Here is a 15,310-nt window from a genome sequence, read left to right on the forward strand (position 1 = left end):
AGGCACTCTACACGCGTTCAGCGATGGAGGGCCTCATTGCTGCACTTGACAATGATACCGAAGACTTCAGTGTGAAAAAGCACTGGCGTCACTACAACATTGCGTCATGCTTGCATAATATCCAGCAAGCATTGAAGGACATGAAAACCGAGACCATAAATGCTGCCTTGAAGAAATTATGGCCTGATGTGGTTCATGATTGTAAAGGCTTCACTCCTGACAAAATTCATCACTCGGCGGTGCAGAAGGCGGTGAAGTTGGCTAACATCATCAAGGATGAACGATTCATCGACGTGACGGAAGATGACGTCAACGGTCTTATCGATGCCCACTCGGACCCGCTGACAGATGAAGACCTCGCTGAGATGACAAAGTCTGCGAGTGAAGAAGAAAGCCAAGAAGAGGAAGACGAAGACATTGAAGAGCGTGGCCTTACCTTGGAGAACCTGCAACAATTGTGCAACATGGCAAGGGCAATGCAACAATTTGCACAAGAAATCGACGACAACATGGTTCGAGCTGTCGAGTTTAGGAACCGTGTTGACGGGGTTATGTCCTTGTACAAGGGCATTTTACAGCAGAAGAAAAAACAACGACAACTACTACCAATCACCATGTTCTTCACCAAGGTAAAAACCCCAGCTACACCATCAGTGCCTCCGAGTGAATCTGAAGCATCTACGAGTGGAGTGGAAGTCTCTTCACCACCACCACGAGCTTCTTCGCCTCTTTCGGAAGAAAATGGTGATGATCCAGCGCCGATATCTGACGATGAGGCGCTTCCTGAACTGACGTAAAGGCCTCATTATACCTGTGCAGTAACACCATCATCGTCATCAATTAATCATCACATTCATTGAACTGCACAGGTACCTCATCATCGTCATCGTCATTTTCATCGTCGTCATCGTCACCCCAAGATATTACGCTACTGTCATTGGTGAGTGTTGAACATACGTGTTAACGTCTCGTATGAGAGAGAGTGAGTGAATGTATAATAATTAAGGTTTTATAATTACAGTACAGTAATGTACGTCTCATATGAGAGGGAGAGAGAGAGAGAGAGTAAATGTATGTACAAGGTTTTATAATTATTGTACTGTACAGTACAGTAAATATATTTAAGTAAAATATGGTACTGTAAATAGTATACCTGTACAGTACACTTGTTCACTTTATACTTACCTCGCTATGTAATGTTGCTCATACATGGGTGTTTTATATATATATGCCTCCCTAGGGAGGGACCAATGCTACTGCTGAATTTCACTTATCATGGGGGTTCTGGTCCCCATTATCCATAATAGACGAGGGATCACTGTATATATATATATATATATATATATATATATATATATATATATATATATATATATATATATATATATATATATATATATATATATATATATATATATATATATATATATATATATATATATATATATATATATATATATATATATATATATATATATATATATATATATATATATATATATATATATGAAGATAAAAGGCCCATAAAACCCTAATTGATGGTTGCAACCGTATATTTAGAGCACTTCCTTCTGTGCCCCTGTTCACTGGTAGAATATGGACAGATGAAATGTTACAAGAGTATACAGTATATACAAGGCATATGTAGGTGTGGCATTAAGCCTCCGATGGTATGCAGGTGACTGTTTCCCAAGGAGGGGAAAATAAACAATTCCCTTGTGGTTTTTGGCCTCATTAACTCCCGTCTGGCGATGCGTCTGGTGGTTGTGTTGTCAGAAGGACATTGGAAATCGGATGACATCAACGGGTTAATCCTCAGGCCTCTTCTCAAACAGGTGTTCTAGGAAATTCGACCACCAGACGCATCGCCAGACGAGAGTTAATGAGGCCAAAAACCACTAGAGGAATTATTTTCCCCTCCTTCTTGGGAAACGGTCACCTGCATACCATCAGAGACCTAATGCCATACCTACATATGCTTTGTATAAATACTCTTGTAACATTTCATCTGTACATATTCTACCAGTGAACAGGGGCACAAAAGGAAGTGCTCAAAATATATGGTTGCTGCTTAAGGGAGTGACACTCAGCCTCTTATCTTTGCCTTTTTTGACCATGCTATCCAAACATCTGTCCCAGGTAAGGGGAAGAGACAGATCAAACACTGATAAGATTTATGTGTTGGTATCTGGGTCAACTGGGATCGGCTATGCAGCGACGATTCTACTTTCGATAAACTAAGGGCAAGCTAAGGGTCGGCTGTGCAGCGACTTCTTGTAACTGATAATAGCTCCCCACAGAAGAAAGCATAGGCACCTCCATTCGGGTGCGCATGTTGATATTCAAGAAGTCGGCACAGATGCTTTACTTTACTTTTCTCCCAACACAAAATGGAAAGAAGCTTTTACTTTACTTTACTCCCAACACAAAATGGAAAGAAGTTTTACTTTACTTTCAACACAGATTAATAGTAAACTACTTTAACATGGCACATTAATTTCCTTCAATTGCAAGGTATGCGTTACTTTAGGATTATGAGGACAAGGTAATTTTGAGGCAAGTGTCGAAAATGTTAATAATTAATCATTAAATTACACATACATGTGTCCTTAAAGTAAACAGAGGCATGCAGTTAGTTCGCCTTTAATAGGCTCTAACATTATGAAACACATCTCGTGTTTTGCTTCCAGGTGCTGGTGGGCGGTGTAAATGATAACACAGCGTTTGTGTTTTAAATGACATCCCCTTTAGGAGATATTGTAATGACAATGCTCAATTTGTAAGGACTGGGGATTGAGTGACATACTGGCTGGGTGTTAACTGGTTTATTGGTAGTTCCTTACTGAGATTAACGTACAGAAACTGCGGAGATGTTATTGGCCAGTGCGGACCACAATGTAGCATCTACACACAGACAAAGCAAAACAGAGATACAGACTCAGACACCTGTGTTTGTCAGCAGACAAACAGATGGCGATATTGATAGACATGATTAACATACAGTGATGAAACATATATCAATGGAAAGGCCAGGAAATTCTACATATGGCCAATTGCATGAGATTCAAGACAGATTAATGAATACAATGCAGTAGCATAATATATGTAAAATGGAGAGACGTTTGGCGTCTTCACAAACAGAAACACACATACAGTTTGATACAGATGATTCGGTGGAATATTATGAGTACATGATTAGAATGCTTGCATGGCAATGCAAGTAGTGGTGATTGTACATAAATCAAGACAATAACGGTTAGGGAGAAACTGACAGAAATATTGTATGGTTGAAATCGCGTTCTGCCAGAGAAAGAAAACGAGACGCTTGCTTTGTCCTGTCCACTCCGATGATGACGATTGACAAACACACGAACACACACGTGTTTGGAGGAGACGGCGTTGGGCTCTTACAAATACTCTCCCCTAAGATGTGGGTAATGTCTGATTAATCGGCTCGGCTGCGGAGACGACTGCTCAGGCGGAGGGTGCGGTGCGGTTGTGTTTGGAAGAGGCGGCGTCAGGGCGACGGACTCTTACATGACTCCCCCCCCCAAAGCGAGGCATTGATGCGGAAATTGTCTTGCCGACAATTGTGGTTGGCTCGAAGGGCTTGGGCTAGGGGCAGGTAGGAGGCTGAAGGGTGGCGCCAGCCGGCAGGAGCTCGAGGAGGACGGGAGCGGGTTGAAGGGTGACGTCAGATGATCTTTCAGTGGCCGGCTTGAGGGCTGAAGGATGACGCCGGCTGATCCTTGGTAGCCAGCTCGAGAGGGGCGGCAGCAGGCTGAAGGATGACGTTGGCTGGTCCTTCATTGGTCAGCTCGTCCAGTACGAGTGCGGGGGCGGCTTCAGGTTTCCTGGAGGAGGCATCCAAGGCTCCGGTGGTGGGGTGGGTCATCTCGGAGGGTCTGACTTCTACTGAGAACTCAGGAACGGCGGCAGGTAGCAAGGCGGAGAAGGGTCTGTCGGCGCGTGGGTTGTCATCTTGGGTCAGCCAGGTCTTTCGGGTCACTCTGGGGTCACCAGTGTAAGGACTGGGGATTGAGTGACATACTGGCTGGGTGTTAACTGGTTTATTGGTAGTTCCTTACTGAGATTAAAGTACAGAATCTGTGGAGATGTTATTGGCCAGTGCAGGCCGCAACGTAGCGTGTACACACAGACAGAGCAAAACAGAGATACAGACTCAGACATCTGTGTTTGTCGGCAGACAAACAGATGGCGATATTGATAGACATGATTAACATACAGTGGTGAAACATATATCAGTGGAAAGGCCTGGAAATTCTACATATGGCCAATTGCATGAGATTCAAGACAGATTAATGAATACAATGCAGTAGCATAATATATGTAAAATGGAGAGACGTTTGGCGTCTTCACAAACAGAAACACAAATACAGTTTGATACAGAAGATTCGGTGGAACATTATGAGTACATGATTAGAATGCTTGCATGACAATGCAAGTAGTGGTGATTGTACATAAATCAAGACAACAACGGTTAGGGAGAAACAGACGGAAATATTGTATGGTTGAAATCGCGTTCTGCCAGAGAAAGAAAACGAGACGCTTGCTTTGTCCTGTCCACTCCGATGGATGACGATTGACGAACACACGAACACACACGTGTTTGGAAGAGACAGCGTCGGGCTCTTACAAATTCATATTTTCAGTCAACGGACAATAATGGTCTACAAACTCAATGTGTAGCTAATAGCTCGAAAAGGAAATCGTTAACTTGATAATTGACGGCTTATATCATGAATTTGACAGCTGGGTGAACAAGCGAGGCAAAGAGATTATTCGCGAGTTCTAATTCGCTAACTTTAAACAGCACCAATTTTTAGACGGGAATTCATGCACTATAGGGTTTTCATTTTTCATGAGTTGTATTTCGCCATTTTTATGATTTTACTGGCTTTTTACGATGCCATTTTTATGCTTTGATTTTCTGTTAATCGGGGCGAAATTTTAATGGTATTCATTGAATGTACGGATGAACAAGGGACACGAAGAAAAGAAAAGGGGGGGGGAGGAATGAAATTCCAATTATTACAGAAAGAAAAGAATTAAAACAGGCAAAGGGGACAGGACACCGCTTTCTGGATAGCGGGCCACGATCCTTGTATTACAAAAGGTGGCACTATAAACCCAAGGGCGTGAGTCTGAGACTCAAAATTATTACAAAAGTCAAGAGAGAATAAATGACATATTCAGAATGGCCAATGAGGGTAGAATAAAGGTAATTATTACGTATGCCAGAATTATACTCCGTAGCCTGTGGAAGACAGCTAGGGCCATTCATAGCCCAAGGTGGCTGCAAAGGTAACCAGAGGGCACGACCCCTCTGGAAAGATCAGGTGCCAGCATCTAAGCTCGTGGCACTGTGCCATTTTTGCACTCGTAATCGTACTAACAGATGGTAAGGGCATATCATATTTAAATGCCTCCTGCTGCGGTAGGCAATGAAGGGGAGTCGTAAGACTTAGGCAGGTGGCCTAACTACCAGTGGCACTCTGCATTTGCAGAGGTGATTAAGTAAAACGGGGGCCTAGGCAAGGCATGAGCTTCTGTGGACGTGTTGGGTGTCCCCATGTGTAAAATAAAAGCAAGTAGTAATCACAGGGAGGAAGGAAATGCTATAGGAAAGAATAAGGAAGAGCATTACAAAAGGGAATGAAGAGAATAATGGAGGACCTTGACATCCTCTTTCTGGATAGAGGTGCAAGATCTTCGGAGGATGAAGGGGTGGCATTGTGCCAAGTTGGCGCAGGTGCCAGGAGAGCTTGGAAGCTCTCTTTAAGCTACCTGGAATCATCCACGCCCGTGGTACTTCCTCCTCGAACCTTTCCTACTTGGGTAGTTGTTCTTGGCCGGGGAATCGGAGGGCCCGAAGCCAGAGGGCGGCATGGAGTGCCACCTGTGTCGGCTGCTGCGACAGCTGACACAGGGATCTTCTACGCCAGTTCTACCATGATCCGTCGCAGCTCTTGGAGTTCATCAGCCAAGTGAGAGATGGCAGAATCCTGACTCGCGATTGTGTCGGCGACGGACTGAGACAGAGAGGAGGCGGTCGGGGGGTTGTGGGGGGGGGGGGGGGCGTGGGCCCGTGAGAGGCTCGCAGGTATCAATGACCAGCTCAGGCACGGGTTGCGAGGCCGCACCTTTGGGTGAACTTCCGCTGTGTTCGAGAGGAACCGTCTCTCTTACCGACGCTGGTAGCGGGGCCAGGCCAGGAGAAGAGAGGGGGTCCTGAGTTGGATCCCTTGAATGGAGATAGGGGGCATGCTCTGGTACTGGCACTGGCACTGAGGCACGGCCAGGCACTGGAATGGGATCGGGTGGCACTGGTAGAAACCTTACGTCTTTATGGTAACCCAGGGACGCCGGTATCGACATGGGAGAAGGCAGTGGGGGATTACTTGCGCCTGAGGAATGAGTTGGGGAATGTGGACCCCTGGATTGTCGTGACTTAGGTGGGGACTGAAAGTCCTGTCCCAGGAGGATGTCATAACCTCCAGGAAGATAGCTTGCTACTGCAAGATTGCAAATTTTTTATTGGTGAGGTCTTGTGACTCTCAGTTGAACCATAGGGAGTATCATTTTAAACTGATTCACTCTCTTGATTGTGACGAGTTTTCGTCTATTGATGAGAGCTCCATAGGGAACTCTGTCCCTTCGTATGAGGGAGATTTGCGTGCCAGAATCATTGAATTCCTTGACTCGGCACGCAGGGTAGCTGCCCCGGGGAGGGGCCACATATATGGGACCTTCGGCAGGAGGGCCTAAGGACTCATAATTTGTGACGGCCAAGGCGACAGTGGGAGTATTTGATTTATTATTTTTAGGGCATTTCTCCCATGAGGGAGAGTGGCCATAAACTTTGCACTCGTGCAATAGCTTTGGCTAAAATTTTTTCACACTGCCCCTGTGGAGGGCGCAGGCGAGTTATTTGGTGGGTTTCCGGGAGAGGATTTAAAAGGCGCTGTTTGCTTGTGTTGGCACTTGTCAGAGGAATGCCACAACTTTTTACAAATGCTGCACCTTAGTGTTTTCCCCAAGTTCCCATTCTTGGGGGATGCAGATCCCCCAAGGGAAGGTGGGGGTTAGATCTTCTGCTGCATGGATCCCTCCTGAGAGTGGTGAGTCTCCCACATGTCCGCTATTCAGCAACACTGTGAGTGTTGCAGGGGCCTTTTCTACTACATGCGTGGCCAGGGCGGGAGGGGTGTAGCGCAGGAAATGTTCCAATTTAAATTTCTCGAGTACCTCGACGGCACTGGTATCCCCTTCGGACTTGAGCCATTTTGCTAACACCCACTCGGAGTGGTACGCCCAGTCGGACCAAGTCTGGCCTGCTTCTTGTGTCCGCTCTCTCCAACGCCTTCTCCACCACTCGGGGGTAATCTCGTATGCCTTGGTGACCGCTTGGCCTATGGCTTCCCAATTTCCCCCAATCCTCTACCGAAAGGGCGTGGTAGGCAATGAGTCCCTTCCCTCCCAGGAATTTAGTGAGAACAAGGGAGAGTTGCGTGGGAGAGAGGGTGCAGCACTCCAGGACTCTTTCGGACCTCTCAAGCTATACTTCAGGCTCTTCCTCTGTCCATTTAGGCATAAACGAGTGGGCTTGGCTGAGGGCTCTCATCCCCGCCACAGGAGGTGGGGGGGTTGCAACTGCAAAACGTGATCTATGGGAAGGTCGCCATTTTTATGTATTTCCCTGGATTTCTAGATTTGTAAGATGCTTTACAGGCCGGCAACGGATTTTTCTTTAATTTGGCCTTGGAAATCTGACTTTACATTAAGGGAAATCATAAAAATAAAAAGAAAAATGGGGATGATTCAATGAGCATAGGGCTGTACTTCATGAGGGAATGTTACGTAAACACTGTGGTTAAATGAAGTAATTATATTTACAGAAAAGAATCAAAAGGAAAATGGTTAAATGAATTATTAGGAGGCTTGCAGTGCCTGAAGATCTTCCTACTGGAGTCTTGAATGATGGCAAGACACAATTCAAGATGACTCCACAGCAAAGTCCCTCTGCAATAGAGAGTTAAACATTACACACTAGTAAAGGAAAATATAACACATACAATGACTCGAGGCTGCACTGATGGTGCCAAGGACTTGAGGAATGAATGGACACTTTACACTGGAACACAGAACATTGGCAATGGCACTGGATAAAATGGCACAAGGACAAAGTGGAATACTGGCACTCAATAGACACTTCTAATGGCAACCTGTCGTGACTGAAAGGTCTTCACTTGTACTTTACCTTAGGGGAACCGGGTCTCAGACGAATACTGATGAGGGACAATCACACAAATGGCACAGCACACTAATCACAGGGGGGTAGGGGGCGGGGAAGGGGCCTCTCAGCACCTCTTACGCGCGTACGACTGCTCTGGCTAACTGCTAACTGCTAACTCCCATTACTGACTGCCGACTGCCAAGATCTCCCTGTCCTGGCTCCTTTTAAGGCATCTGCCAAGGGTAGGGCCCCCAATGTCAGGCCCATGTGGTGACTGGGCTGAAGATGTGTCATTTTCCAGGTGTTCTGACCATCTGCTTATGTCTCTCCAGGTATCCTGTGGAAAGACAATTCAGCCAGCTCAATCTGCCTTTAGAATGGTTGTTTTAAGCAGCTTAGTTGGGCTAAGCTGCTTAAGGGAGTGACACTCAGCCTCATATCTTTGCCTTTTTTGACCGTGCTATCCAAACATCTGTCCCAGGTAAGGGGAAGAGACAGATCAAAATACTGATAAGATTTGTGTTGGTATTTGGGACAACTGGGATCGGCTATGCAGCGACGAATCTACTTTCAATAAACTAAGGGCAAACCAAGGGTCGGCTGTGCAGCGACTTCTCGTAACTTATAATACATATATATATATATATATATATATATATATATATATATATATATATATATATATATATATATATATATATATATATATATATATATATATATATATATATATATATATATATATATATATATGATGCCTTTATAATTATATGCCCTTTGAAGCTAATTATATATATATATATATATATATATATATATATATATATATATATATATATATATATATATATATATATATATATATATATATATATATATATATAATTAGCTTCAAAGGGGCATCAGGATAAAACATACATATATCATATCACAGTTTATTATTACCGACGTCATATGGCAATGTGAGCTAAAAAGAAGTGTCTTTTTAGCTCAGTTTAGCCTTGATGATGCAATTTGACATTACTAAATAATAAACTGTGATATGATGCACGTATGCCTTTTCCTAGATGCCCCTCTTGATTGCGACTAAGAAGCCTACTGCTATATAACAATTTTATGCACATATATATGTACACACACAAACACACACAATTTATGTGTGTGTGTATGAATGAATGAGCATGAATACGAATGTTTATATAAGGTAAAATGCCATTGCTTTATTAATTTCATTTTGTATGCGTAGATATGAGGCTCTTAATGGTTTTATTCAGTGGTTTATAAAATAGATTTAATGAGAGACACCTATAATTAAGTAATTTTAGGTCTGGTCAGTATTTTGAGTCTAGATTCCGAGTCCATTTCTAGAAGCACGTACAAGAGACAAATTCTTTTCCTCTGGAATCTTATTTCGCCTGAATTGAAGGCTTCAACACTTTCCTCAAAACATACTTTGGAAATTTGTCTTTTTCTCCCTTTTTTTTTATTCCAGTTTCCATTAGAATCATTCTATAAATAAAATTATATGCTTTGAAGAAGTAGAAAGAAAGGTAACCATGTTTCCAGTATTGAAAAACATGAATTTTTTTAGATTAGTGTTATAGTTTATAAATGGATTTCAAAACTTTGGACAAGATATTGTTAAAAATATTTTTGAGGACTTACTAGCCATCTACATGGAAAGGCCAATATGATTAAGTCTGCTCCCAGGAACTGGAACAACCGGACTGAAACTGATGACACCATTTGGAAGGAAGAATTTCATATCCAAAAGAATGAGGATTTAGAGAATGAGTTAAGGAAAGAGTGGTCCTGTGTTGAAAAGATTCGAAAAACTCTTGTTGATGCTCAGGAAATGATAAGGAAAATTGAAAGCAAAAGTAAGCACCTTTCCTCAAATAATGAATACGTAAAGAAGAAAAATAAAGAATGGGAGGATGCCATGATTAAGAAAGAAGAGGATATTGAACAACTGAAGGACTTCCTCACTCGCCAAGAAACAGAACTTGAAAAGAACAAAGGAAAGAAAGAAGATGAGGAATGAGCTTGAAGTACATCCATGAGCCTCACACCAAGAAGATCATGTTCCTCAAGCAAGAAATGGTGCTCTTGACAAGTCTTGGAAAAGAGGCCCAGAGGGATAATTTAGGTGTCCAGTCGAAGGTCCAGAAGTGAGACGATCGATCTGTCGCTTCAATGGGACTTGGCTGAGAAGGAACCTCAAATTGTCTCGTTGAAGGAAAACTCAATGACGAAAGAGAGAAAATTGGGTTCTTTCGAGAAGAGGCCCAAGAGATAAAATACCGCTCTGCCGAATTGCAAGGTGGAAGGAAAAAGTGGAGGAAATCCAGATGAAGAAGAAACAAAGCAGGAGGAATAAACCCCACAAGTTAAGCAGGACTGGAGGATTCTGACTGGCCACCTGTTGACTCTGCTGCATGTTGCGCCAGAGACGCTGCCAAGCCCATTTGAATGGGCCCGGTATAGCGCAACGTCCCGGAACACGATTTAACAGCGTCAACAAATAGCCAGTCAAAATTCAGCCCACTGGTCCACCCAGTAACTGTAACCCACCTGTATTATTATATAAATAAATACATTGTATCTTAGTTTAACTTGTATCTTATTTTTCCTTGTAACTTTTAGAGGAAATAAAACCAATAGAAAGGAATATCTTTTATTTGACCGTAATCAATATATGATGAACAGGTAGTCAGAAGAGGCATAGAGAAAATGGGGGATCTTGCTCCCTCTCCAGGCCTGCTTTCCCCAGCTCGACCAGACACCTGCCTTCCTCCGAAGAAGCAGCCTCTGGGTCGGACCCTTCCCTTCAAGGCTGCCCTCGAGACTGGCGAACCTTGGGGGCTTTTGTGCCTCATCCTTGAAGTTCTTGGGCCCTCTCCAGGCCAGCTTCCCCAGCCTGGCAGGATACCTGCCTTCCTCCGAGGAACCAGTCTCCGGGTCGGACCCTTCCTTTCAAGACTGCCCTTGGGCCCTCCTCAAGCCTGCTTCCCCAGCCTGGCAGGATACCTGCCTCCTTCCGAGGAAGCAGCCTCTGGATTGTACCCTTCTGTTCAAAGCTGCCCTCAAGAGACTGGTGAGCCTTGGGGATTTTTGGGCCTCATCCTTGAAGTTTTTGGGCCCTCTCCAGGGCCGCTTCCCCAGCCTGGCAGGATACCTGCCTTCCTCTGAGGAAGCAGACACTGGATCGAACCCTTCCCTTCAAGGCTGCCCTCAAGAGATTGGAAAGCCTTGGGGGTTTTTGGACCTCATCCTTGAAGTTCTTTAGCCCTCTCCAGGCCCACTTCCCAGCCTAGCAGGATACCTGCCTTCCTCCGAGGAAGCAGCCTCTGGGACGGACTCTACCCTTCAAGGCTGCCCTCAAGAGACTGGCGAGCCTTAGGGGCTTTTGGGCCTTATCCTTGAAGTTCTTGGGACCTCTCCAGACCCGCTTCCCCAGCCTGGAAGGATACCTGCCTTCCTCTGAGGAAGCAGCCTCTGGGTCAGACCCTTCCCTTCAAAGCTGCCCTCAAAAGACTGGTGAGCCTTGGGGGCTTTTGGGGCCCATCTTTGAGGGGCTTGGGCTCTCTCCAGGCCTGCTTCCCCAGCCTGGCAGGATACCTGCCTTCCTCCAAGGAAGCAGCCTCTGGGACGGACCCTACCCTTCAAGGCTGCCCTCAAGAGACTGGCGAGCCTTAGGGGCTTTTGGGTCTCATCCTTGAAGTTCTTGGGACCTCTCCAGCCCCACTTCCCCAGCCTGGTAGGATACCTGCCTTCCTCCGAGGAAGCTGCCTCTGGTCGGACCCTTCCCTTCAAGGCTGCCCTCAAGAGACTGGCGAACCTTGGGGTTTTTTGGGCCTCATCCCTGAAGTTTTTGGGCCCTCTCCAGGCCCACTTCCCCAGCCTGGAAGGATACCTGCCTTCCTCCGAGGAAGCAGCCTCTGGCTCAGACCCTTCCCTTCAAAGCTGCCCTCAAAAGACTGGTGAGCCTTGGGGGCTTTTGGGGCCCATCCTTGAGGGTCTTGGGCCCTCTCCAGGCCCACTTCCCCAGCCTGGCAGGATACCTGCCTTCCTCCAAGGAAGCAGCCTCTGGGTTAGACCCTTCCCTTCTACATACCCTTTTGCTTTCTCTTACCCAGCTTTTCAAATATGACACTTGCTCTCTTTGAAGGCTTCCAGACAATTTGAAGCATCTCGGAGATTTTTCCTGGAGACTTTGGAGTTTGACGCATGTGCAAATGGCATTTCTCTCGTTCTTCCAGGAGCTGGAGACTGAATTATTCCAAAATGTCTTCAAGGAAAATCCTGAAGGTTTTAGATAATTTGTACATCATGTTAACCATTACTTAGAGTTGTCTTTCTGACACATGAGCAGTTTCTTTACTTTGACGAGTCGTCTTCTATATTTTCATGGGATTCCTCTCACAGATATACATAGATATCTCCTGACAACGAGAGAAGGCGTCTGGGTATTCTTGAAGATGTCTTCATGACTCCAGGATCCTTTGACGCAGTTTTCAGCTCCTGAAGCATTCCTGGAGGATCCAATGGGCATTTCCAAAGGCTTCATAGCCTGGAGATCATCTTGAAGCCTTTGGAAGCCCAGAAGCCTACGGAATTCCTCTCCAAGAACGTCTCCAATTTCTTCTCCATAAAACTCTGTTCTTTAGTATCGTGCAAGAAATCCACGGCCTACAGAGCCTGCAGATTGTCTTGAAGCCTTTGGAAGCCCCAGAAGCCTCCAGAATGCCCAGAAACCTTCGGAATTCCCAGATTCCCTACTGTCACCCCGGGGAGTACAAGAATGATCCAGGCAAGATCCACTTGGAACACAGATGGTGTGTACCTGGAGTTGTGATCTCTATACCAGTATTATGTAGTTCGGTGGTCTTCCACCAGGGCGGCACTTCAAAGCCTTGCGGCTATCTCTGAAGGTCTGGCAACCCGCAAATTGAACAGGGGCTTAGTGCAATTGTGAATTGTTTTTATCGTTAATGTTTAATGAGTAAGTGTTTAGCAAATGTTTGGTGTTGAGTGAGTAAGTGCTTATTGAATGTTTATGAGCAAGTGTTTGTTGGACGTTTAGTGCAGGTTTAGTGAATTTTTTTTGTGAAGGTTAGTGAATGTTTAGTGTGCAAGTATTCAGTGAATGTTTGGTGAGTGTTTAGGGTTTAGTGAATGTTTTATGAATGTTAGTGAATGTTTATTGAGTAAGTATTCAGTGAATGTTTAGTGAGTGTTTAGGGTTTAGTGAATGTTTTGCGAATGTTAGTGAATGTTTTGTTAGTAAGTATTCAGTGAATGTTTAATGAGTGCTTAGGGTTTAGTGAATTTTTTTTGTGAATGTTAGTGAATGTTTTGTGTGTAAGTATTCAGTGAATGTTTAGTAAGTGTTTGGGGTTTAGTGAATGTTTTATGAATGTTAGTGTTTAGTGTGTAAGTGCTTAGCATTTAATGAGTGTGTTAGTGTTTAGTCAGTGTTTAGGGTTTAGTGAAGGTTTAGTGCATGTTAGTGTTTAGTGAATGTCTCGTGAATGTTAGTGTTTAGTGAATGTTTAGTGTGTAAGTATTCAGTGAATGTTGACTGTGTAAGTATTCAGTGAATGTTTAGTGTGTAGGGCTTAGTGAATGTTTTGTGAATGTTAGTGTTTAGTGAATGATCAGTGTGTTAGAATTCAGTCGATGTGTAGTGAGTGTTTAGTTTAGTGAATATTTAGTGTGTGTTTAGTGAGTGCTTTGGGTTTAGTGAATGCTAGTGTTTAGTGAATGTTTAGCATGTAAGTATTCAGTGAATGTTTAGTGAGTGTTTAGGGTTTATTGAATGTTTTGTGAACATTAGTGTTTAGTGAATGTTTAGCATGTAAGTATTCAGTGAATGTTTAGTGTGTAAGTATTCAGTGAATGTTTTGTGAACATTAGTGTTTAGTGAATGTTTAGTGAGTGTTTAGTGAATGTCTTTTGAAAATTTGTGTTTAGTGAATGTTTAGTGTGTAAGTGTTTACTGAGTGTTTAATGAATGGTTAGTTAATGTTCGTTTACTGAATAGTGTTTAATGAGTGCTTAGGGATTTAATAAGCATTTAGGGTTTAGTGAGTATTTATTGTTTAATGAGTGTTTAGGGTTTAGTGAGTGTTTAGTGTATAGTGAGTGCTTAGTGAATGTTTAGTGTATAGTGAGTACTTAGTGAATGTTTAGTGTATAGTGAGTGCTTAGTGAATGTGTAGTGAGTGTTAGGGTTTAATGAATGTTTAGGATTAAGTGAGTATTTAGTGAATATTTACTGAGTGTTTGGGGTACAGTGAGTGTTTAATGTTTTATGAGTGTTTAGCAAGCATTTAGTGTATAGTGAGTGCCTAGTGAGTGTTTAGTATTCAGTGAGTGTTTAGTGTTATTGAGTGTGAGTGTATAGTAAGTGTGAGTGTTTAGTGAGTGTGAGTGTATAGTAAGTGTGAGTGTTTAGTGAGTGTGAGTGTATAGTAAGTGTGAGTGTTTGTTTAGTGAGTATGAGTGTATAGTAAGAGTGTGTGTTTAGTGAGTATGAGTGTATAGTAAGTGTGAGTGTTAGTTCTTCTTTGGAGGGGTGGCTAGAGCTATCGGCTAGCACGCTGTTGGCCCAGCGTTCGAGTCTCCGTCCAGCCAATGAAGAATTAGAGGAATTTATTTCTGGTGATAGAAATTCATTTCATCATATATGGTTCAGATTCCACAATAAGCTGTAGGTCCCATTGTTAGGTAACCAATTGGTTCTTAGCCACGTAAACTAAGTCTAATCCTTTGGGCCAGCCCTAGGAGAGCTGTTAATCAGCTCAGTGGTCTGGTTAAACTAAGATATACTTAACTTTTTTAGTGAGTGTGAGTGTATAGTAAGTATGTGTGTTTAGTGAGTGTGAGTGTATAGTAAGTGTGTGTTCAGTGAGTGTGAGTGCATAGTAAGTGTTTGTGTTTAGTGAGTGTAAGTGTATAGTAAGTGTGTGTGTTTAGTGAGTGTGAGTGCATAATAAGTGTGTGTGTGTTTAGTGAGTGTGAGTATATAGTAAGTGTGAGTGTTCATTG

At 43.6% G+C, this 15,310-nt stretch overlaps 1 protein-coding gene across 1 annotated transcript in view; it reads left to right on the forward strand.

The window, feature by feature from the left end:
* LOC136835096 (zinc finger protein 721-like) overlaps window positions 1-15,310 on the forward strand; it is a 153,678-nt gene that overhangs the window by 116,840 nt on the left and 21,528 nt on the right. The window contains exons 3-4 of the mRNA XM_067098274.1: window positions 1-793; window positions 9,968-10,137. The exon at window positions 1-793 is cut by the window's left edge and continues 406 nt beyond it. Of these exons, the coding sequence (XP_066954375.1) occupies window positions 1-793; window positions 9,968-10,137 (963 nt within the window). The remainder of the gene's footprint in view (window positions 794-9,967; window positions 10,138-15,310) is intronic.

Source organism: Macrobrachium rosenbergii, chromosome 54, assembly GCF_040412425.1.
Source record: "Macrobrachium rosenbergii isolate ZJJX-2024 chromosome 54, ASM4041242v1, whole genome shotgun sequence".
NCBI classification, from domain to species: Eukaryota; Metazoa; Arthropoda; class Malacostraca; order Decapoda; family Palaemonidae; genus Macrobrachium; species Macrobrachium rosenbergii.